The sequence below is a fragment of the Balaenoptera ricei genome, chromosome 1, assembly GCF_028023285.1.
Source record: "Balaenoptera ricei isolate mBalRic1 chromosome 1, mBalRic1.hap2, whole genome shotgun sequence".
Lineage (NCBI taxonomy): Eukaryota > Metazoa > Chordata > Mammalia > Artiodactyla > Balaenopteridae > Balaenoptera > Balaenoptera ricei.
The window spans coordinates 95,688,203-95,713,214 of NC_082639.1; the positions used below are offsets into that span (position 1 = coordinate 95,688,203).

At 36.8% G+C, this 25,012-nt stretch overlaps 3 protein-coding genes across 3 annotated transcripts in view; 1 reads left to right on the forward strand and 2 right to left on the reverse strand.

Moving 5' to 3' along the window:
* The window catches only part of STXBP3 (syntaxin binding protein 3), a 52,065-nt gene extending 33,852 nt beyond the window's left edge, over positions 1 to 18,213 (forward strand). The window contains exons 12-19 of the mRNA XM_059927088.1: positions 2,748 to 2,813; positions 3,919 to 3,999; positions 4,890 to 5,028; positions 5,319 to 5,425; positions 5,971 to 6,063; positions 8,618 to 8,703; positions 16,484 to 16,632; positions 17,543 to 18,213. Coding sequence (XP_059783071.1) covers positions 2,748 to 2,813; positions 3,919 to 3,999; positions 4,890 to 5,028; positions 5,319 to 5,425; positions 5,971 to 6,063; positions 8,618 to 8,703; positions 16,484 to 16,632; positions 17,543 to 17,637 — 816 coding nt within the window. The 3' untranslated portion in view covers positions 17,638 to 18,213. The remainder of the gene's footprint in view (positions 1 to 2,747; positions 2,814 to 3,918; positions 4,000 to 4,889; positions 5,029 to 5,318; positions 5,426 to 5,970; positions 6,064 to 8,617; positions 8,704 to 16,483; positions 16,633 to 17,542) is intronic.
* On the reverse strand, positions 15,426 to 15,821 carry LOC132368422 (large ribosomal subunit protein eL37-like). Its single transcript, XM_059927093.1, has one exon. The coding sequence runs from the start codon at positions 15,717 to 15,719 to the stop codon at positions 15,426 to 15,428; it is 294 nt and encodes a 97-aa protein (XP_059783076.1). The 5' UTR covers positions 15,720 to 15,821.
* Positions 18,214 to 21,935: 3,722 nt separating the features above from the next.
* Positions 21,936 to 25,012, reverse strand: part of AKNAD1 (AKNA domain containing 1) — a 34,391-nt gene continuing 31,314 nt past the window's right edge. The window contains exons 11-13 of the mRNA XM_059900750.1: positions 24,161 to 24,242; positions 22,999 to 23,098; positions 21,936 to 22,255 (exon numbers count right to left, since the gene is read on the reverse strand). Of these exons, the coding sequence (XP_059756733.1) occupies positions 22,124 to 22,255; positions 22,999 to 23,098; positions 24,161 to 24,242 (314 nt within the window). The 3' untranslated portion in view covers positions 21,936 to 22,123. The remainder of the gene's footprint in view (positions 22,256 to 22,998; positions 23,099 to 24,160; positions 24,243 to 25,012) is intronic.

Here is a 25,012-nt window from a genome sequence, read left to right on the forward strand (position 1 = left end):
TATTTTATCCTTTTCCTTTTCTGCCTTCTTTATATATCGTCCTTTTTTTTTTTCTTTAAACTATTCCATTTTGTCTCCAAAATAAACTTTTGTTTTACCTTTTGGTATCCTTCTTGTAGTCATCATGTTGGGTATTACAAAATGTATCCTTATATTATCACAGTGTACCTTAAAGTATACTTTTGCCATGTCCTAAAGAATTCAAGAACCTTATAATAGTTTAACTCCATTTACCTCCCTTCCTCTTTTGTGCTATTGTTGTCATATATTTTACTTTACCATGTGTTATAAAGTCAGGATGTTATTTTTGTTTTAAATTCTCAATAGACTTTTATATTATCCACGTAAATTTGAAATTGTTGTTATTTATTCCTTATTGCTCTTCAGTGTTTCCATCTGGGCTGGATGATTTCTCTCAAGTTTTGTTTTTATCTAAGAATATCTGTGTTTTACAGAGACACTTGCTGTATTTAGAATTCAAGGTTGGCAGTTCTTCTTTTCCTTTCAGCAATTTAAAGATTTCAATATGTCACCTTTTGGCTACCATCATTTCTGTTAAAGAAGTCAGCTGTCATGTTACTGTTAATTTCCTGAAGATAAAGTGTCTTTTTAAAGATTTTTGTCTTTATCTTTTAGTTTTAGCAATGTGACCATAATATGCCTTACTGTGATGTGTTATTGTTGGTATTTATCCTCCTTGGGTTTATTGAGCTTCTTGAATCACTGGGTTTGTAACTTTCTTCATATTTGTAAAATTCTTGGCCCTTATTTCCTTACTTCTTGATTTTGTCCTAGTCTGTCTTTCCTCTCCTTCTAGAATTCCATTCACTTGTGTTTTAGATTTTTGGACCATATTCTACATCTCTTCTATTCCGTTCCTTATTTTCCCACTTTTTTCCTCCTCTGTGCTTTAATTAAATATTTTGTATTAACCTGACTTTGAGTCCCCTGCTTTTGTCTGTTGTATCCAGTCTGCAGTTAAACCCATTCAACATATTGTTTTTTAAACTGCATTATAAAGTAAAGTTCCCCCTTTATAGTATAAAATTCCATGAGTTTTGACAAATGTATACTCTCATATAACCACAACCAAGATATAGAACAATTCCATCAACACCTCCCCCCCAATTGCCTTGTGCCACTTTGTAGGCAACCTCTCCATTCAACTCTGATCCCCTCAGAACCACTTATCTATTTTCTGTTCCTATAGTTTTGCCTTTTCCAGAATGACAGCTAAATAGAATAATACAATATGGCTTTTTCATTTAATACAATGCACTTGACATTCATCCATGTGACATGTAACAGGAGCTTCAACACTTTTTATTGATGAGTAGTATTCCACTGTATGGATATACTACGTTTTATCTGTTCACAAGTTGCAGAACATTTAGGTTTTTTCCAAGTTGTTGACAATTACGAATAAAGCCACTGTGAACATTCAGGTTTTGTGTGAACAGATGTTTTCATTCAGTTGGATAAATAAGAGTAGGATTGCTGGGTCATATAGTAAATGTATATTTAATTTTCTAGGAAACTTGCAAACTGTTCTCCTAATTTGCTGTACCATTTTACAGTCTCACCAACGATGTATGAGTCATTCATTGTGTTTTTAATTTCAAAGTTGCATTTAATTCTAGGACATCCATTGAATTTTTTTTTAATAAAGTCTATAATTCTCTATTGAAATACTCCATCTTTTCATCCATTTAGTTCATCTTTTCGCCTGTTTTCTTTAACGTAAGTATGATATTTTAAAGTCCTTGTCTGCTAACTCCAGCGTCTGGATTATCTTGGGTCTACTTTTATTGACTGTTTCATCACTTGAGTATCGATCACTTTTTCCTGTTTTACATGTCCAGTAATATATTACTGTATGTTAGACATTGTGAATGCTATGTTGCAAAGGCTCTTGATGATGTTCTCTCTACAAAGAGTATTGAGTTCTGTTCTGGCAGGCAGTTAATTTGCTAGTGAATAACCTTGATTCTGTTGAGACTTCATGTCAGGCTTTTGTTATGTTGAGTGTATTTCACTTTTGCATTTAGTCTGAAGATACAGTCCTTCCAGGACTAAATGTCTGGGATGTTCACTTAGAACTGTCTACTTTGTCTGGGTCAGAGAATGCCAGTATTGTCTTGCATTAAGACTCCTCTGAAATCTCTGCAGTTGTTCTCTGCTAGGCCTTTAAGAGTTATGCCCTGTACATGTGCAGCTTAGTATTTGGCCAGGGATGCTAAGGCAACCCTTTGACATGTCTTTGAGTTATGTTGTGACTGGCTCTTTTCTCTATTAACCCTGGACCCCAAACCCTACCTCAGTAGCCCCAAACTCTGATCTCTTTTTCCTCTGCCCAGAGAGACTTGCTTTCTACTTAAACTCTACTTCCTTTCACTGTGTTTTGGAAAATGTTTCAGGGAAGAGCCAAGATGAGTGCAGGGATCACCGCCTATGCTTTCCTTTGCTCAAGTAACCTAGCTTTGAGCTATTTTTGAAAAATCCTTTGCCTGAAAGCTGTTGTCTTTTTTATTTTGTCCAATTTTGTTTTTGTTTATGGAGGGAGAATAATTTTTTATATCAGTTACTTTATCATGGCTGCAACTGGAAACCTCTTGAATTTGTTTTCTTTTTAAAATTGCCAGATATTTAGTAAATTAATAAATATTTAAGACTACAGGATTTTGAAGTTGTTATATAAAAATAACTGAATCATAAGTTTGTTTTAAAAAATGTTTTATTTTTCCTAGACATCACTTAGTGCTCTTGCCCAACTGATGAAAAAGATGCCCCATTTCCGTAAACAGATTACTAAGGTAAGCGGTATCATATATAAGATGTGTTATCATTTTTAGTTTATTAGTCCATCCAGTTCTGTAGTCAGGTTTAGCAGTGGGTGTCATGGAATACTTGGTGTTAGTTGTCCGCTAAAACCTTACTCTAGGTCTGAGAAATACGCCAAATATCTAAGCTCCCCAATAGAGTTCTCTCTATATATACTCTTGATTTATTCAGATCCAGCTTAAATTTTTTTATATCTTTGTCTTGAATAGCCAAACAGAAAAAGTTTAATATTTATCAACTTAATAAGAAAATTCAACATTGGATTGACAAGTGGTTGTTGTTATACTTGGTTCATTGAATTAATAGTTATTTTTTTAATTTTATTTATTTATTTATTTATTTTTGGTTGCATTGGGTCTTCATTGCTGCACACCGGCTTTCTCTAGTTGTGGTGAGCAGGGGCTACTCTTCATTGTGGTGTGCGGACTCCTCACTGTGGTGGCTTCTCTTGTTGCGGAACGTGGGCTCTAGGCACGCTGGCTTCAGTAGTTGTGGCGCACGGGCTTAGTTGCTCCACGGCATGTGGGATCCTCCTGGACCAGGGCTCAAACCCGTGTCCCCCTGCATTGGCAGGTGGATTCTTAACCACTGCGCCACCAGGGATGTCTGAATTAATAGTTATATATCGGTAGATTTAAGAGCAATTAAAGCTGTGTGGGCAGGTAAAGTTTTGGTTTTTTGCTGTTCCAGTCCTTCTTACAAGTAATTATCAGAATAATATTTACATATTTTTTATTATATTGCTCCCTAATCAAGAATCAATAACATAAATTCACACTTTTTCTGCTTGACTTTAAGGATTTCACTTTTTTTTTCTCACCTTATTTTTCACTACTCATAAGCCCAACACAAATTCAACCCTTCCATTCTGTTTTTTTGTGGTCTGTTGATTATCCCCTGTAGATCATGGTAATTTTCACTTTTTTCCTTTCTCGAGATGTTTCCCTTGATTTACATGGTACCTCCTTCCCACCTAAGCCCATACTTTCCTTCAGGCCCATCTCAAAAGTTTAATATTATCAGTTACACAGAAAGAAATGAAAATGCTTTAAATGATTGATTTCTTCTGTTTTTCAGCAAGTTGTTCATCTTAACTTAGCAGAAGATTGCATGAATAAGTTCAAGTCTAATATAGAAAAGCTCTGCAAAACTGAACAGGTATGTGCAGAATCAGAAATACCTATGTTCAGGATAGATTTCCAGAATTAACTTTGTCAGGTAAAATCTAACTTTTTGTTCAATACAGTGCACTAAATCACAGAACCTCTTTTAGAAGGAGACTCACCCACTTGGTTTAATACATCATTCCTTACCAACGCTAACAAGTAGCTACACAGTGTCATAGTAAGCAGTCCCTCCTAATCCATGATTATGCATTTTTGGTTGAATGGGATGATTTAAGTGTTTGGAGCATTAATTCAGGGTAGCACTGTTGGCAGGCCTTTTTCAGTGGGTGCAGCATTTAAGGCAGCATCCTGCAGAGTACTGTGTAGGCACGTTTAATTAAAGCCTCCTCTATAATGCCAAAACTATTTAGATCAGTGTTGTCTAATAGAAATAGAATGCCAGTCATGTATAATTTTAAATATTCTAGTAGTCACATTAAAAAGGTAAAAAGAAATGAGTGTGGTTAACTTTAATATATTTGATTTAACCCAGTACCTCCAAAATATTATTTCAACATGTAATCAATATAAAACAATTATTGAAATATTTTACATTCTTTTTTTCACAAACAAGTCCTCAAAATCTGGTGTTTTAACTTAGAGCACATCTTAATTCAGACTAGACACATTTCAAGTGCTCAGTAGCCACATGCGGCTCATGTCTACCATATTAGCAAAGGTTTAGATTAATGATTTTCTTCTCTGAATTATTTTTTGACTTTTTACATTTTGTACAGTATTAGTTTACAAGTGATACATTTTCCTGTGAAAAGGCATCAGTGTTCCGTTAAAATTTGGCAAGTTTTAGTAATAGATTTTTTTAAACTGAAAAATGAATTTGGATCATAGACTACTGACTTTTTTTTTTTCATTTTCGTTAAGGACCTGGCACTTGGAACTGACGCAGAAGGACAGAAAGTCAAAGATGCTATGCGAGTACTCCTTCCAGTTCTACTCAACAAAAATCATGATAATTATGATAAAATAAGAGCAATCCTACTTTATATATTCAGTATTAATGGTAATGCAGACTGTTTATTTTCTTGAATATATTAAAATACCCAGCTCTAAAATCATTTTACAATCAGTGGTTTACTATTTGATCATAAGAGAATCTTAGAAAATTCAAAAGTAGTGGCTAAAGTTGGTTAAGATAAATAAAAGGAAAAATGTGAAATTGGGAGCATACTGAAGGGTATATAATTTAAATGTTTGCTTTTTTTAAAAAAGCTTTATTCTTAGGTACCTAAAACCTGGAAATGATTATGGTAGCAATTATTTGACTGTGCACTCATATTTTACTTATCTAAGGAACTACGGAAGAAAACTTGGACAGGTTGATCCAGAATGTAAAGATAGAAAATGAGAGTGACATGATTCGTAACTGGAGTTACCTTGGTGTTCCCATTGTCCCTCCCGTAAGAAATTTTACATTCTGTATATACTTATACATATGCATGTGTGGTCATTTGCATTAAATATGTTTTCTTATGAGGGAATCCATGTGGACAGTCTTCTTAATTTTACCGTTGATTTGGTAAGTAAAATATTAAAAATTTCATTTCTTTTCCATATATGAGTAATTTGGACAAGTACATTTTTCTAGTGAATTTATATCTTACAGCTTCTGTTGTAATTTGCTATTTATGCTTTTCTTTTTATGATTCATTTATAGCAGAATTTGAAGAACTCTGTATAGAATCTCACTCTTTCCCATCGAGTTTTATATAAGCACTTTGGAGTAAACATATTTTCTGATACTATCATAAATTTTATCATTAATGCACGAAATACTGTGAAGTTACGTGACCACACCTATTCAGATTTTTTGAGTAGGCTTTTCCACTCTTAGTTTTAAGTCAAATGCAACATAGTGTTTGTTGTAAATTAAACATCTTGTTAGAAAACTTAAGAGAATATCACTAAATAAAATTACTGATTTTTAATTTTTTCCTCTATTTAGTCTCAACAAGGCAAACCATTAAGAAAGGATCGGTCTGCAGAAGAAACGTTTCAGCTCTCTCGATGGACACCTTTTATCAAAGATATTTTGGAGGTAAAGTTCATTAAATTTTATTTATACCCTGAGTGCCCTTCTGTAGAATCTTTTTTACTCTTTGTATATTTATCTGTGAGTCTGAGCATATCTATGGGTCAGGAATTATCTGCAGTACTGGGAGAGTTCACAAAAGAAGGCTGTATCTGGTGTCAAGGGAGGAGAGGAAACTCTTGAAGATTCTCTCCTTAAAGACTGCAAATTCATACCACTGACTGACTCAAAATAAATTTTTTTTTAAAAAGTACACACATGCTTTATGAAAAAAACTCTGTTTGAAATAACTATGTAGCAGAAATATAAATAATTTAGTTGAATGAAAGTTCGACAAAATAACATTTGTTTATGACCACTGTTAGAAAGTGTTAGACTCCAGTATTCTTGGAAATGTATTTGTGATTAAAATGTAAACCTCCAATGGAATATTACTCAGCCATAAAAAGAAACAAAATTGAGTTATTTGTAGTGAGGTGGATGGACCTAGTGACTGTCATACAGAGTGAAGTAAGTCAGAAAGAGAAAAATACCGTATGCTAACACATATATATGGAATCTTAAAAAAAAAAAAAAAAAAAATGGTTCTGAAGAACCTGGGGCAGGACAGGAATAAAGACACAGATGTAGAGAATGGACTTGAGGACACAGGGAGGGGGAAGGGTAATCTGGGACGAAGTGAGAGAGTGGCATGGACTTATATATACTACCAGATATAAAATAGATAGCTAGTGGGAAGCAGCTTCATAGCACAGGGAGATCAGCTCGGTGCTTTGTGACCACCTAGAGGGGTGGGATAAGGAGGGTGGGAGGGAGACGCAAGAGGGAGGAGATATGGGGATATATGTATATGTATAGCTGATTCACTTTATTATAAAACAGAAAATAACACACCATTGTAAAGCAATTATACTCCAATAAAGATGTTAAAAAAAAAATGTAAACCTCACTATAGTTTGCTTTTATAGTCAACAGATGGCTGATGCCTTTAGTACTGTTTACTTTTAGAAAATAATATTCAATTATAGGAAATTAGAAAATGAACTAATAAAAATCACATTAGGAGCTCAATAAAGTCATGACATTGATTCTTCAGTCATAATCAGATAGTTCTATTTATTCCAATTTGCCTTTAACTTATTAAACTTTAATTTCTATTTTCCTGTGGAAACTAATTGTGTACAATTTATTCCTATGATTTTTCTGTTTTGCTTGACTAATTCTATGTCATTCACACATGCTTAATATAGATGAAAAGTTTAAAGGGTTTAGACTTTTTTTTCTGAAGCATAAGGTTTGTTTTTTTTTCTGATCCATAACAAGGATATAGAACTAAGTAGTTTTTCTTTGCTAGTATTTTAAAAATAAGAATTGACCTTCTCAAACCCTTTAACAAGGATTTGCATATTAAATTCAGAAAACCCACTTTTACCTCAGTGGCAGTCTACGGCCTTCAGGGTTTCTCCTGAAACTTGGTTTCTTCACATCTTGCAGTCTTATTGAAATATTCTAGGACTACTGAGTACCTTGTACCCATTCCTTGTGTCCATTCCTACTTATTGATACCATTTGTACAACCATGCTCTAATGCAGTGGTCTCTAAACTTTCTTGATCATGCACACTTAACCATAATAGATGTGATCAGGAGCCTAGAGTATATGATTATTTATTTATAAACTATATAAATTCTGTATTGATAAAACACTCTGTGTACAGTATATACAATTACACATAAATATATAATAAAACATTAACCCTAAAAAGAAGGAAAATTTTAAAAATGAAATGAAAAGGAAAGCCTCTCTCATCCCATTGGCTTGTCTTGAATACACCTAGGCCAGGATGCACATTCTGTTTTAGAGCCACCGCTATGAAGGGCAAGGCCTGGACTCCAGTAGCCTAAGAGGTCTGTCAGGATTAAGATGGTATTTAGAAACCCTTAGCACTGGGCTTCCCTGGTGGCGCAGTGGTTAAGAATCCGCCTGCCAATGCAGGGGACATGGGTTCGAGCCCTGGTCCGGGAAGATCCCACATGCCGCGGAGCAACTAAGCTCGTGTGCCACAACTACTGAAGCCCGTGTGCCTAGAGCCCGTGCTCCGCAACAAGAGAAGCCATCGCAATGAGAAGCCTGTGCACTGCAACGAAGAGTAGCCCTTACTCACCGCAACTAGAGAAAGCCCGTGTGCAGCAACAAAAGACCCAATGCAATCTAAATAAATAAATAATAAAATAAATTATTTTTTAAAAAAAAGGAACCGCTAGCACTCTAGAGATAAAGATCCTTATAAGGTGCCTGGAATTCTCACACCAAAGTGGGAACCCTCCAGATGAAGAAATAACAGGCATGCAATAAATATTAGTTTAATAAGTAAATGATTTCATTAGTTTTTGTAGCAATTAAGATTTGTGAGTTTCAAAAAAAGGGCTAACCTTATTTTATTAAATATATATCCTTATGTTCCTTAATTGTAAACACAAGTTTTGAGTTTTATGTAACACAAACAAAATCCTGGAATTTACAATATTTTCTTGATGGTTTTAATTCTTTTCTTTCCTAGGATGCCATTGATAATAGGTTAGATTCAAAAGAGTGGCCATATTGTTCCCAGTGTCCAGCAGTATGGAATGGCTCAGGAGCTGTAAGGTAAAACCTATAAATGAAAGCCAGTGAAATTTTCACTATAAAATTACAGACTAATAACTAGTAACTATAGGTATTCCTGTATTGGTAACTCTTCTTGAAGCATATAGTCACTTAAAAGGCAGTTTTTCTTTAACTGTAACCTGTTTTAGATGAGTCCAGATAAGCAATATGAAAATGTGCCTTATTATAAAAAAAACTTTCATGAAACTAGAGAAGAATTTCTCCACTCATCTTTTTTTTTCTTCACATTAGCAGAGGACATAATCCTTTGTGATGACTTTTTTTGTGATAAAATATTTGAGGCATTCAGAAAGCTGTAGACAATATTATAATGCATACCCTATACTCAGTGCCCAGCTTAACAAATGAATCATTATAAATACAGTTCAAGCTTCCTATATATCACTCTGATTTTTATTATTCTCCCTTTCTTCACTATCCTGAATTTGGTGTTTACCATTCACCTGTGTATCTTTATACATTTTCTACATATATCTGTATTCTAAATTATAGAGTTGTGTTTTGCAGGATTTTTCTCTTGGTCTTTGGCTTTTAGCAGTTTAACTATGATGTGTCTAGGCGGAGTTCTTTTTGTGTTTATTCTACCTGGGGTAGTTGAGTTTTCTTGGATCTACAAGTTAATATTTTTCATCAAATTTTGGGAAGTTTTCAGTTGCTGTTTCTTCAAATTTTTTTTCTGCCTGTTTCTCTCTCCCTCTTCTTTTGAAACTCCATTACTCATGTGTTGGAAACTTTGGCTTTGTCTCATGGGTCACGGAGGCTCTGTTTACCTTTCTTCCACCTTTTTTCTTTCTGTTCTTCAGATATGCTAATATCTATTGATCCATCTTCAATTCTTTGATTCTTTCTTCTGACATCTCAAATCTGCTATTGAGCCCATCTAGTGAATTTTTCATTTCAGTTATTGTGCTTTTCACATTTTGAATTTCCATTTGCTTCTTTTTTAGTTTCCATTTCTCTTTTGAAATTCCCCATTGATTAACATAGTATTAGCATGTTTTTTTAAAATTATTTGATCATATTTATAATAGATTCTTCGAAGTCTGCTAATGCAACATCTGGATTCACTCAGGGTCAGTTTCTATTGATGGCTTTTCTCCAACGTGTGGGTCACACTTTACTGTTTTCTTACATATCTACTAATTTTGGGTTGAAAGTTGGATCTTTTAGATACTGTACTGTAGCAACTCTATAAATTGTTTTTTGTTTTAGTAACTTGTATGGACTTAAGCTGTGGGATCACTGCCCCCTGCAGTTTAGCCACTGATGTCATTGCAGGGGTTTTTAATTTTAAATTGTATTTTTTTGCTTGGTTCCTAGTGGTTGCCCTATGTCTGAATAGTTTAGAGGTCGGCCAGTTATCTGGGCAGAGGTTGTGTTTAGACACCTCATGCCTTCCATCATCTGCTGATCAATCCGAGTGTGGGTTAAGAACTACATTACAAGTCAGAGTCAGTTCTTAAGTCTTCCCCCCACCACCACCCCCCTTTCTTTTTTTTCCTATTCTTCCCCTGGGCTTTCTCTGGCTTGTCCTGGCACAGGCATAATTTGGCAGTCAGCTAAGGATGTGGGGAGAGTTTGTCTTTGTCTTCTTTGGCTTTCAAACGTTCAGGATTTCCCCATTAAATTTCTGCCTGATGTGCCACCTATCCCGTACTGGGACCAAGATGTTGTGCTACCAGAGCTGCAGGTCTTCCTGTTCTAAACCAGGTCTGCCGTTTTTAACTAGCAAAGCTGCAGGATTTTGTACTCCCTTTGCTCCCTACCTTGAGTCAAGTCTTCCACCTCAGGCAGTAAAGTTGGCGGTTCTCTCAGCCAGCCTCAGGTCAGTAAAGCTATAGTTTTTGCTGACTGAGTTGGAAGAACAGTGCAGGTTGGGTGCAGCCTCAGGCTAGAAGGTCACGTAGTCACTATCACCATTCTTACCAATATGCTAGCATATTTTTTAAGAGTAAATGCTTCTCAATTTGCTGTTTGCCCGTAGTTGGTTTCCAAGTGACCTGAACTGGTTTCCCCCCCCACAATTTCATCCAGGTTTATGCTTGTTTTCTTGGAGGGCAATCTTCTGACCATCTTATTCCACCATGACCACAAGTTGCCTTTGACTGTGTTTTTAATCTTAATATACATGGTGTCATCTTGTATGTGTCCTCCTGCAACTTCCTTTTTAAATTTCCCTCAACATTGTTTGTGAAATTTATCCCAAATTGATAACATGCATAAATTTTCACTGCTGGTTGGTATATTCTTATGTGGGTATCACAGTTTATTCATGTATTTTCCACACAATGGAAATTTAGGCTGTGTCAAAACTGGCACCATTACAAACAATATGCAATGAGCATTCTTGTACATTTACGTGTGTTTGAGTATTTCTCTAGGGTGATTCTCTTGGTCTGAGGACTTTTTCTTTAGTTTTATTTTTCCCTTTTCTCCTGGCTTGGAAGTTATATAGCCTTTTTGTACTTTTGTAGCTATTATCCTTAGAATTTTAGTACACTTCTTTGACTCAACAAAGTCTGAGATTAGTATCTTTGCCCGTCTCATGAACAATACAGAACTTTAGAACAACTTAATTCAAACTACGCACCCTTTAAATGTTCTCTTAATTCTTTATTGTTTTCACCTTATATCTTTTTTATTTCCCAAATTAATGATGAACATTATTATTTTTTTAGTTGTGTGTGCATACTAACCAGTTATATTGCACACCACTTCTGCTTTCATCCCTTTTTTTTTATTATTAATTTATTTTATTTTATTTTTGGCTACGTTGGGTCTTCGTTGCTGCACGCAGGAGTTGCAGCGAGCGAGGTCTACTCTTTGTTGTGGTGCGCAGGCTCCTCATTGCAGTGGCTTCTTTTGTTGTGGAGCATGGGCTCTAGGTGCGTGGGCTTCACTAGTTGTGGCACGTGGGCTCAGTAGTTGTGGCTCGTGGGCTCTAGAGCGCAGGCTCAGTAGTTGTGGCGCACAGGCTTAGTTGCTCCGTGGCATGTGGGATCTTCCCGGACCAGGGATCGAACCTGTGTCCCCTGCATTGGCAAGCGGATTCTTAACCACTGCACCACCAGGGGAGTCCCTTGCATCCCATTTTTTGGGCTCATTTGTTTTCTTTTCTGAAATATATCCTTTAGTAGTTTCTTCAGTGTGGGTCTATTGGTGGTAGGGTCTCTGTGGTTTTGTCTGTCTGAAAATGTCTTCATTTTGTCATTGTTCTTACATGATAGCTTTTAATTTCTAGGCTCATGGTAATTTTCACTCAACACTTTGAAATGTTATTCTCCTGTTTCTTGGTTTCCATTTTAGCTCTTGGAAAGGTGTGTGTATGGAAATGGGGTGTTTTCTGACAGTTTTGTTGTACTTTTATAGGTAATTTGCCTTTTCTCTCTGGTGCTTTTTGTCTTTGGTATTCTGTACATTCCCTATGCTGTGTCTACCTGAGGGTTTATTTTTATTTCTTTCCTTGGGATTCAGTGTGTTTCCTATAATCTGAGGTTTCATATCTTTCATAAATTCTTCAAATATTGCCACTTCTGCAGTCTTGGTTTTATTCAAACATCTCATTTTATCTTCATGCCTTGTAATCTCTCAAGTTTTAATATTCTTTTACTTTTTGTGTTTCATTTTGGAAATTTTTCTTTGCATCTAGTTTTCAATTCTTTAGTGCTTTCTTAAATTTGTGCCTAATCTGCTGAGTAAACTATATATATGTATATATTTTTTGAGCTTCTATGTTCATTGACTTTACTTTTCCTTTATTTTAGAAGTTCTCCTTGTTTCTTTTTCAAATATGCTTGGACTTCTTTGTTCTTATTTTGTCATGCTTTCTGTTCTACTTTATTATCATTTATCATTTTCAACATACTTAATTTTAGACTATTTTTTACTAAATTCAACATCTGACATTCTTTGGGGTCTAATTTTACTGCTTTTCATTTCTGCAGACACTTATGCTTGCTTATTTCCTCGTGTGCTTCATAATTTTGGATTCTGAGCTTATTTCAGTAGCCAGGGTTGAGAGTGGGTACCTTCAGAGAGGTTTTGCATTTGCTTCTGCCAAGGTTAGAGACTTTTTTCTTTTGTGTGTTAATTTCTCAGTTGGGGTTCCCCAGCTATGAAGGTAGTGTAAATTAGAGCTCTCACGAGACAGGCCTGTGTTGAGTTATCAGGCGAGAAGCTTCTTTGTCATCTCCCCTTGCTTTTGAGGGTGTCCTGACCTTATGCAGGGGTGTCACCTCCCCATCTCTACCTTGCACAATATCCAAGACTTTGTCTTCTGTGTTCATTAAACAGGGAAACACCCAGACCCCTTGTTTGCTAAGATTAGACTAACACTATAAGGCAGAGCAAGCCTCAACTCAGTTTACCACTTTAGTTTTTAGTCTCCTTTTTACTGCTACTGGCCCTTGAAGATTGCTCTTACTTGTTTATTTTCAGCTATGCTTTTAAAAAGATGTTTGCTCTTATTTTAACCAATGCTTCTAGGTGCTTTCTAGAGTGAGATTTTCAGGATACAGGGATTTAATCATTATTTATGTGTCTTTCAGAGTGTAAAACACTAGCACAGTGTCTTACACATTTATGTGAAACAAATTAAATGTAATCCTATTGTCCTAAAATTGCTATTCAGAAATTTAAAAATCGTTACAATCACATAATCATTTTGAGCAATATTACTTCCTTTTCTTTTGCTTTCTTACTTTATTTCACTCTCTTTGGAAAGTTTTTAAACCAAGGTTGTACTTTTAGTATATCCTTGATTTATTTTGTATGGGAACCAAGAGTGTATCTTGTTCCTGTTTCATCTTTCAAAACCAGCTACTAAGTCTCTTTACTATTTCTGTTGTTTACTACCTCGTCATTCCTTAAGATGGCAGATGGAAATTACCATCCAAAAGGCTAGACTGAGAACATTATTAAAAGTTTACCTTGGACTTCCCTGGTGGCACACTGGTTAAGAATCCGCCTGCCGGGACTTCCTTGGTGGCACAGTGGTTAAGAATCTGCCTGCCAATTCAGGGGACACGGGTTTGAGCCCTGGTCCTGGAAGATCCCACATGCCGTGGAGCTACTGAGCCCATGTGCCACAACTACTGCAGCCCGCATGCCTAGAGCCTGTGCTCCACAACAAAGAGAAGCCACCGCAATGAGAAGCCTGCGCACTGCAACAAAGAGTAGCCCCTGCTCACTGCAACTAGAGAAAGCTTGCACACAGCAACAAAGATCCAATGCAGCCAATAAATAAATAAATAAATAAATTTATTTTTAAAAAAGAATCCGCCTGCCAATGCAGGGGACACAGGTTCAAGCCCTGGTCTGGGAAGATCCCACATCCCATGGAGCAGCTAAGCCCATGCACCACAACTACTGAGCCTGCGCTCTAGAGCCCGCGAGCCACAACTACTGAAGCCCGTGCGCCTACAGCCTGTGCTTCACAACAAGAGAAGCCACTGCAATGAGAAGCCCATGCACCGCAATGAAGAGTAGCCCCCGCTCGCCGCAACTGGAGAAAGCCCGCGCGCAGCAACAAAGACCCGGTGCAGCCAAAAATAAATAAATGAATTTATTTTTAAAAAAAGTTTACCGTGATATCCTACATTGCAGGGTCTTAGAGGTCATCTAGTATATGGTTTCCAAAGTGGGTAATAAGATGATCTATTGGGTATTATTTTTACACTAGAAAAAGGACAAATTAAGCTTTATTAGTATATACTAATACACATATATAATTTATAAACTAATATATATTTTTAATAGATGTATGTGTTTATTTTAAAATATTTATTTACTTTTCAAATAGAAGCTCAGAATTTTTACCAGTGGGGTATGGGAACAAAAATAGTGATTTCTATGACCTAGGGCAGTGCTACCCAATACAGCTTTCTTGCAGTGATGGAAATGTCCTATATCTGCACTGTCCTATATGATAACCACTAGCCACATATCATGACTGAGAAGCTGAATTTTTGCTTAATTTAAATTTAAATAGCCTCATGTGGCTAGTGGCTGCTATCTTGGCCAGTGCACAGATCTAGAGCAATCTAAGGGGGGAGGTAGTAGAAATTGTAGTTCTATTTGTTTAGTGCTTTCCTAGTACCAGATTCCATACTTAGTGTATTCTGTACATTATTTCATTTAATCTTGAAAACAACCCTTTAGGTTTAGAGAGAGGTTAAGTAACTTGCTAAAAATCATAGAGAATTAAAAAGAAGCAGAATCAGAGTTGAAACTCAGGTGGCTCTCTTTTTTTTTAACAGCATTATTGAGTTACAATTGACTTCATAATGTATATTTTTAAGGTATACAACTTGATGTTTTGATACATATACATTGGGAAATCACCACAAACTAGTTAATATATTCATAATTACCATTTTCTTTTTTTCCTTTTTTTTTCTTTTCTTTCTTTTGTGGCATAAAGACTTAAGTTAAGATCTATCCTCTTAGCATATTTCAAATATACAGTACAGTTTTGTTAACTATAGTCACCATGCTGTACACTAGATCTCTAGAACTTACTCATCTTGCATAGTTGAAACTTTGTGCCCTTTGAACAACATTGCCTCTTTTTCCTCTCCACCCATTCCCTGGCAACTAACATTGTATCCTCCACTTCTATCAATTTGGCTTTTTTATTTTATTTTATTTTATTTTTTTATTTAAAACCAGAACATTTATTGCGCGACTAGTCATTGAAGTCCTTAAGATGAACTGGTTGCTGCAACAGCTGCCCTCTTGGACTTAGGTGTTTTTCCTTCACGGAACCCATGCCTGAATCTGCGGTATACAATTTTTAGGTGCCTCATTTGACCAGTCCGGGTGGTACTTCGTCTTTTAGCTTTAGCACTCCAGTTATACTTTCTCTTCCGCTTGGCAGGGTAGCCACATTTGCCACAGGTCGACTTCTGAAGGTGGTAGGCCGTAGAGTCACGGCGGCAGCACAACATGTGTGTCTTATTCCGATGCTTTCCAAATGATGACGTTCCCTTCGTCATCTCGCTTCTGCCGCCGAGATCAAAGAGCAGTTTGACTATTTTAGATTCCACATATAAGTGAGATCATGCAGTCTTTCTGAGTCTGGCCTATTTCACTTAGCATAATATCCTTCAGGTTCATTCATGTTGTTGCAAATGGAAGAATTTGCTTCTTTTGTAAGCCTGAATAATATTCCACTGTACATATATACCATTTTCTTTATCCATTTGTTCATTGATGGACATTTAGGTTGTTTTTGTATGTTGACTATTGTGAATAATACTGCAGTGAACACAGGAGTGCAGATATGTGTTCGATATCTCCTATAATCATACTTTACTAGTAGAGTTCCAGCAAGGGGCGTTCCGGTACCATGTCAGCTCCAAAGCAGCACCTGTGCCTCCCCAACCCCCTCTATGTCTTTAAAGCCCTATTGTTTCAATGCCACCCCCCCTCTTTTTTTAACTTCAGGAAGTAATACACTTTTCAGGTATACTATGTCTTTATCTGAAATAAATAAGACAGGGCCTTGGCTGTATTTTATAGGTAAAAGTGCTGAGCTAGATTATGAGTCATTTGTTCAAACTCTGTAGATCAAAATTGAACTTAAAGTCGGGCTGTCCTGCCTGGCCGTTGGTGCTCCAGTCATACCATAGCTAAGTCATTTCCTTAAAATCAATGCAGTTGGTGCCAAATTTGAGTTTGCTTGAGTTGGGCTCTTTTAAAAGACTACAAGCAGTATGGCTTTGGAAATATTTTTAACATGTTTGTGTTTATTTTTTAGTGCTCGGCAGAAACCCAGAGCTAATTATTTAGAGGATCGAAAAAATGGGTCTAAGCTGATTATTTTTGTAATCGGAGGAATTACATATTCTGAAATGCGTTGTGCTTATGAAGTATCTCAGGCACATAAATCCTGTGAAGTTATTATTGGTAAGACTTGTGTTTTCCTCTTTTCTGTTTTTTTAAAACAAACTCTAAATGCAAAAATATATATGTAAAACTTTATCTTGTAATTTACATTTAGAACTAAATTGTTGAGTGCAAAAAAATATTTTTTAAATCATAGTGTGTTTTATCTGATGTACCAGAGTTTTTTCCTGGTTGACTTATTTGATTTTTTTTTTTATTAAAATTCTGATTTTGAGAGAATGAGCTTCAGAAATATTATATTCTTTATAATATTCTTTATAATATATATTATATAATGTATTATATATTACATAGTATATATTCTTTATAATATTCTAAATATTACATAAAGAATATATCCTTTAAAATATTACATCCTATCCTTTTCTTGCCCTCATGATTAAATAATTTTTGAAACATACATTTCTACTACAGAAATATTTTGAAATTTTTTCTGGCTGTGGACCTGACATTGGCCAGGCCTGTATGGAATTTAGTTTTAAGAATTTCAGTCAAAGCCACTGATACCGAAACTTTCCTGACTCGTGGAGGTGCCGCGTTTATACACCAAGCCTTGATCTGCGGCACTGCTTAACAGTGCTCTGTGACTGAACTCACAGTGCCTGTTGCTGTTTTGTCAGGAGGACAGACTAACCTCCAGTTTTGGTCTTCAGTTTATCAATATGTAGCACAAAGTGGACAAAGCACTAGGAGTGGGCAGTGTTTTTGAAGGGTTACTGAGTGTGCTCAATGAAGAGGAAGGATTGAAATACTGTAGTTTAGGCAGATTTCAGGAAGGCATCCTATAGAAATTTTGTTAAGTTGCCCCAAGCTACTGCACTTTGCATATTTGAAGGACAGGACAATATAATTAGCCAAGGAAAATTGATTTAACTGCTGGCCTCTGAAAATTTCTCTTTTCCTCTACCAGGTTCCACGCATATTTTAACACCCAAAAAGCTGTTGGATGATATAAAGATGCTGAATAAACCCAAGGATAAAGTCTCCTTTGTTAAAGATGAATAGCATTTTAGCGGGGGAGGGATTTGGAGATTCTTATTAATTTGATCAACTAAAGTAGATCAAGACATTGTGGCTGACATGTAATTTAAAAAATGTAAATATTTTAAGGAATAATGACTTTTCAAGTATATTTCTTAAGGGACTGTTTATGATTACATATCATTGGATTTGCCATTTTTAATTTAAATATTGTTGCAGCTTTGTAGATGATGAGAAGAAATGTTAAAATGCTTTCTGAAAGGAAATATTTTCAGCTTTGGAACAGAATATATTACAGTTGTGGGTAATTTTTCACAGCCACCTATGTACATACTAATTACTTATTAGATACTTATCTGTCTAATGCTGAAGTATAGTGTTTTGGGAAAGAATGATTTTAAATGAAAAGGTTGTAAAAGTAAAAACTGTGAACTTGTATGTATGATAGAATGATTTCCTATAAGTGCAGTTTTTCTTTCAACTGAAATTCATAACTTCTTTTATATGTAAAGTAATTTAGTCATTAATAGGAATAGAATGATTTCACAGTATATACTGTTGCTAGATACTTCTGAAGAACACAGTTTTGTATAATTCTGAATAATGTATGTTTAAATTAGCAAACAAAAATAATCATGAACATTCTAAGATAAAATAAATATATACTTACAAAAATTATCTGTTTTTTGGCGGGGAGGAAGGGGAAATCGGGAAATTTTAAAGTTCTAAGTCAGAGAGTTACAAAGAAGAAAAAGAATGCATCATAATCTTCCCACCAAGATAACTCCCTTTGACCTAAGAAGATAATAATGTAATCTTTGTATACGGTTGGATAATGTAAGGATATGTGTGCACATGTGTTACACAAAGGGAACATCTTCATTTCAAATCTCTCCTTTTACCTGGCCTCATAGTGTTCTATCATACAGTGGACTGTAATTTATATATCACTCATCTTCAGAGTTCTGCTCTTACAAATAATGCTGCATTGTTTGGGTACATACCTGTGCAAACTTACACAAATATTTCTATAATATAAATTTCTAGCGAGGCTGCATTGTTTGGGTACATACCTGTGCAAACTTACACAAATATTTCTATAATATAAATTTCTAGCGAGGACATAGCTGTCTAAAGTGTTTGTGCATTTAAAATACTGACAGATATCACCATTTAAAATTTTTATGTAGGGACTTCCCTGGTGGTTCAGGGGCTAAGACTCCACGCTCTCAATGCAGGGGGCCTGGGTTCGATCCCTGGTCAGGGAACTAGATCCTACATGCTGCCATGCTGCAACTAAGTGTTGGCATGCCGCAACTAAAAGATCCCCCACACCACAACTAAAAAGACCCCGCACGCAGCAACTAAAGATCCCGTGTGCCACAACTAGGACCCGATGGAGCCAAATAAATAAATTAATTAAATAAATAAATACTAAAAAAATAACATTTTTATGTAGATCAATCCATCACTTTTCCTGTGTGGCTTGCAAATTTATGTTGTACTTAGAAATATCTTTGCACCCAAGATTGTAAATTCACCCATCGATCTTCTAGAGCATTTTGATAGGTTTATTTTTTACAGGTAACTCTTTTATCCATCTGGAATTGGTTTTAGTGTGAGAATGTATGCTAGATATTGTCTCTTAGCACTTGGCATTATGTCCCATGCCTCCCCATTCCATACCACAGGGGATGAAAGCTAAAAAGGAAGTTTTGCAGACTCAAAGGTAAGGGGTTCTGAACAGGTTAGATTCTGCCAACGACTTGCATTTGGTCAAGTTTTGAAGTTAGAAAGGAGGCAGAGGCCATCTGCTGCAGCTGTGCCAATGGACAAGCAAGTTCCTGCCGACAGGAGTTGTCTGTAGCAACCAGACTCCACATTTTAGTGTCTGTCACCTGCTTCATGGGTATGAGGCAGTGCTGGTGGCAACTGGTGGCACTAGCTTCCTGTTCTCTGGATCAGATGGTGATATGACCTTGAGTCTAAAAATATGGCCCCTAGTTTCTGCCCCTACAGCTTTTTCCATGATTTTTAAGGACTTAATTCTCTATGTTAAAACACTTCTTGAAATATCTAGAGGAGTTTCTGTTCCTTCCTTGAACCCTGACTGATACAGTATTTAACAGAGATCCATCCTTATTTCTTTCTAAATAGATACTATACCAGATTTTATTGGGTAATCCCTTTCCCCAACTGAACTGAAATACTACCTTTCTCATAAACTAAGTTTGTATTTTGGTCTATTTCTGGATTCTGTTTTATTGACTTACAGTTTGTATCTCTTTTTCTCTATTTTATTTTTTTAAATTTTTATTGGAATATAGTTGATGTACAAAGTTGTATTAGTTTCAGGTGTGCAGCAGTGAATCATTTATACATATACCATTCTCTTCCCATATAAGTCATTACAGGCTATTGAGTAGAGTTCCCTGTGCTATACAGTAGGTCCTTATTAGTTATCTATTTTATATATAGTTGTGTGTATATGTCAGTCCCAGACTCCCAGTTTATTCCCTATTTTGATTCATGGTGTGTTAATATGTGGACATAATCTCTATTCCACCCATACCAAAATTACCATTATTTTTCAGAAATTCCCTGGGTATTACATTTTTTAAAAATGAACTTTAGTCTCATTTTGTTAATACCAAAAGTTATTTTGATATTTTCATTAGGTTTACAGTAAATTTATAGGTTAATTTAGGGAAAATATGACCTTAAGAATCATTATTTTCTTTATAGAGATACTGTATATCGCCATAATATTTTTCATGGTTCCATGTGAATTGGATCTTCTATTATGCTTTTCAAACAGATTTTTTTAAATTAATTTATTTTTTTGGCCGCGTTGTGTCTTCGTTGCTGCATGCGGACTTTCTTTTTAGTTGCGGCGAGCGGGGGCTACTCTTTGTTGCGGCTTGTCATTGCGGTGGCTTCTCTTGTTGCGGAGCATGGGCTCTAGGCGTGCAGGCTCAGTAGTTGTGGCTCGCGGGCTTAGTTGCTCCGTGGCATGTGGGATCTTCCTGGACCAGGGCTCGAACCCGTGTTCCCTGCATTGGCAGGCAGATTCCTAACCACTGTGCCACCAGGGAAGACCTGGATTTTTTTATATATAGGAAAGTTTCTGTTTTTGATATATTAATTTTAGAACTTGCTATTTTACTAAGTAATGATAACAAAATAATAATGTGCAAATGCTTACTTTGTGCTTTATATGTGAGGCACTGTTTTTAAGTGTTCATATTACCTCATTCAGTCTTCTCATTTAATCCTGTGAGGATAGGCACTATTATCATCTCCATTTTAAAGCTGAGAAAAACAAAAGGCACAGAGAGGTTATATAATTTAACCTGGATGACATGGCTATGTGAAGAGGAAAGGTGACAGTAATAAACAGCTCTCTTTGTTTTTTTTTAATTGAAGTATAGTTGATTTACAATGTTGTGTTAATTACTGCTGTACAGCAAAGTGATTCAGTTATATATGCTTTTTTTTAATGTATTCTTTTCCATTATGGTTTATCATAGGATAGTGAATATAGTTCTCTGCGCTATACAGTAGAACCTTGTTGTTTATCCATTCTATGTGTAAAAGCTTACGTCTGCTAACCTCAACCTCCCACTCCATCCCCTCCCCAACCCCCTGCCCCTTGGCAACCACCAGTCTAACAGACAGCTCTCTTTGAGACTGAGCATGAGAACAGTACATTGCCAGTGAGAGGGTTAATTTTTTGGTGTCTGCATTTTATCTGAGATCTTTGTATGCCTTGGTAACTATCTGTCCAGGGTTGGTACATGTGTGGAACAGAGATTCATAGTAATCCAATGCCCTGTGACAAATGGAACTAAGAGTGTGATGACAGCAAACATTGGTCCATCCATTCAGTCACTGCACACCTCAGTGATCACTCTGCCCTATCACACTGATAGGAGATCCTTTGAGGCCTACATTTTAGGCCTCAAATTTCACATACATTTTAGGCTTAGAGTTGGAGAGACCCTTTGTTTCCTAAATTTCTTACTGGATTTGAAGACATAAGAGGTCATCACACATAAATTCCTAGTATAAGCTGATTCCCTACCCCACTCCACCCTCGGTAGAATGAGCAGTTACAGATTCTGGTATCAAGACCCTGAAAAAGACTTTTTTCGTTGTTGCTCCTAACTGAAACGATTTCCTATCTCTGAAGCACATTTTTACTTCCTTTCAAACTTTAGTTTTTGCCACACTAATAGGTAAAAGTATATTTCATTATTTTGATTTCTTTTATTATGAGTTAGGAATAACATAGATTTATTTTTAAGCAAATATGTGTTGATTTTGATTTTTAAGAATCAGAGGTCCATTTTTTGTTTCATTTTAGCACATTGTGTCCCCCATTTCTTGCAGTTTTGGTGTTTTCTCTAGAAAGTCATCTTCATAAGTTGTGTAATAAGTAAAATACTTTTGGGGTGAAGACCAAGTTTTCTCTGCATTTTTTTTTAATCCTTGGTTGCCTTGAGTCAAACTAGTATTTCAGTCTATTCCTCCATCTCTGTACTTTGGCAAGATCTTCTGCAATAGTTCTAATCATTTGATCAGTAGTTTGTTTCAAAATGGTTGCTGTCCTTAGGGAATGATCCAAAGACGAGTTTAAAATCTACAGAGGAAAAGTCCACACATTTTAGTTACATAAATTTACTACTGCTTCTGTTAATTGGGTTCCCTCATTATTGAACATTGCAAAGTGGAATTTTTGGAGTATTCTGTTTTCCACCCAGTCTATTTCTGTTTTTGAGGCTTGGTTTCCTAGGAAACCAGTCTGAGATGGAATATATTTTGTAGTGAAAGGGACAGAAAAAAGACCAACACGTGACTGATGAGCATGAATCAGAGGGTGAAGTCAGCAACCTGCTGGGCTGTTTCCCTGCTGTGGAAAAAGAGATCCGTGACAAAGAAGAAAAGCTCTTGGCGGGAGGGGCATTGAAGGAGATTTAGGGGCCATAACCACTGAGAGGGCACCCAGGGATGCAGCACATGCTGTGGCAGCATTTGAAAGTAACCTGATTGAAAATAGGAATCTACTGATGGCTCTAACCCCAGTGTCCCTGGAACAAACTTGCGAGCGGCATGCCTTCAGGTCTGCGCCAGGGAATCCTGTAGCTGAGGCACCACCCACAAAACATTTTCTCCAGGAAATTTCCCTTGGAACCAATTTAGGAATAATACAAACCATGTGGCTGCTCAGGCTGTCTTTATGTTAGTGCTGAGCACAAGTTGTTTTAGCAGAGCATTTTCTGATGCTCTCATACTGTAATAATTTAAAAGCCATCAGTTTCGTGGTCATCAAGACCAAACTTACAAGCTGCAAAGACTCTAGAGTGTTTTTTTCTAAGTCCTCACCTCAGATTCCGTTTCTTCGATACCGGTAAAGTTGCTTGAGGATGTGCTTTCAGAAATCCTGCAGGAGTGGGAATGGGGTGAGGGTGTAGCAAGGTCTGAACTGTAAAAAAGGCAAAAGCACATTGATACTTGTATAAAGTGCCATCCTCAACTCTGTGGTTCAGTAGTGGCTGTGTGTGTGTGTGTGTGTGTGTGTGTGTGTGTAGGAGGCAAGGAGTTTGTGCACCCTCTGCCCAAGGACACACAACCAAGACACAAACCCAAGAACTCCCCAGTGGCTACATTCATACACACTGCACTGCACTATGGTAGTGGGTAGTGGGGTTCAGACTGAGTGAGTGTGACTGCACACAGCCTGAGCTCTGGTCACTCAGCTACACTGTCGATTCTGCCTCCTAAGTAGCTCTTGAATACTAGACTTCTCTCTTTCCTTTTCTACCACCCTTGGCCAAGCTGCCATCATTCCACCTGGATTACTGTACTAGCCTCTTACTTGGCCTCTGTGCTCCAATCCTTGACTCCTCTAATCCATTCCCTCTCCCTTAGTAGTTAGAGTGATTTTTAAAACACTGGAAAACTTTAAAAAACACTCTGGTTAAAAAATCTCATTGGCTTCCCATTATACCTAAGAGTCTGAAATCCTTCCTGCAGCCAACAAGCCCCTGCACAGCCTGGCCCTGCTCATCTCACCGCCCCATCTTTCCCCCACTGCCTCTCCCTCTTTTAGGCTCCAGCTACATTGTTCCTGAACTTGCCAAGGGCTTTTCCACACCAGAAGGCTCTCTTAGACTGGCATGTTCTTCAGTCTTACTCCTCCATCCCCTTGCTAGTTCATTCATACTTATCCTTTGGATCTCAGCTTCCCTAAACCCCCAAATTAGGTAATAGCACTCTGTATGCCCCCTTTTCCTCCACCAAAAAAGTAAGGGCAGGGACAGAAGTTGACTTCGTCACTGTGTCCTCAGCACCTGCGCAGTGTCCTACTATTTACACTCAAATATTTGTTGAATGAATAACTGAATGATTGAAATATTGGCCAGACTTAGGTTTGAATCCTGGCTCTACTACTTATGATCTAGGTGATCTTGGGCAGGTGATCTAATGCACTAAGCACATTGCATGCATCCAAACATTGGGTAGCCATTTTGTTAATCATACTTACTTTCCTGGTATGAGTTCACATTCATCATAAGAGGATTTTGAATTTGCACTCTGGAAAGTGATCCATTTTGGTTTTGAATGAGCTGAAAAATGTTAGCTGTGATCAGATTCAGAGCATCAAAAATGATCCCCAAATGGTGGATATATGGGTATCATTTCCTGAACTTTTCTGTATGAATGAAATCTTTCATAAAATTTTACTAAGTAAATAAAACTAGGGAACATGGAAAATAGCCATCGAGTATTCTGAATTCAAGAAAAGATATTCAACATTTAAAAGGAGTTTTATTAGCAGACAAGAGACCAGGACTCTAGGTTCCCTTGGTGCTAGCTGTGTGACCTGGGCATGTCTACGGGCTCAACTTCTTCATCTGGCAAATGGAGGGATAATATTTTCCAAGAGTTTGAACTGAATGGATTTCTGAAGTCCTCTCCACTACAGGAGCAAGGATTCTAGGAGTCAGAAACTAAATTATGTTACTAAGACAATTCCAGAAAATAGAGACTAAACAGAGAAGAAGATAAATGTCACCATGGAAGACAAGAAGAACGCCAGGGGAAGGAAGAGAAGAAAGTCAGTAGCCAACAAATCTGCCTTCTCTGTCGCTGAGGCTCTCTTCTCCCCCTTCTCTTGCCTCTCCTCCTCTCTTTTCTATCTTCCCCTCTTTCTCCTTCATTCTCCTGTCATATCCACTGGTCTCTAGTAGCTTGGCTTCACTCCCCCTCAGGAGGGTCCCATTTGACAAAGGAACAGGGAGAGACATGGAAGGCAGGGCAGAAGTCAAAAAGTCCAGATTTAGTCATGCTGTACCCACCCAGACTTAAGTCATGACGAACAGAGGCACTAAGGAGC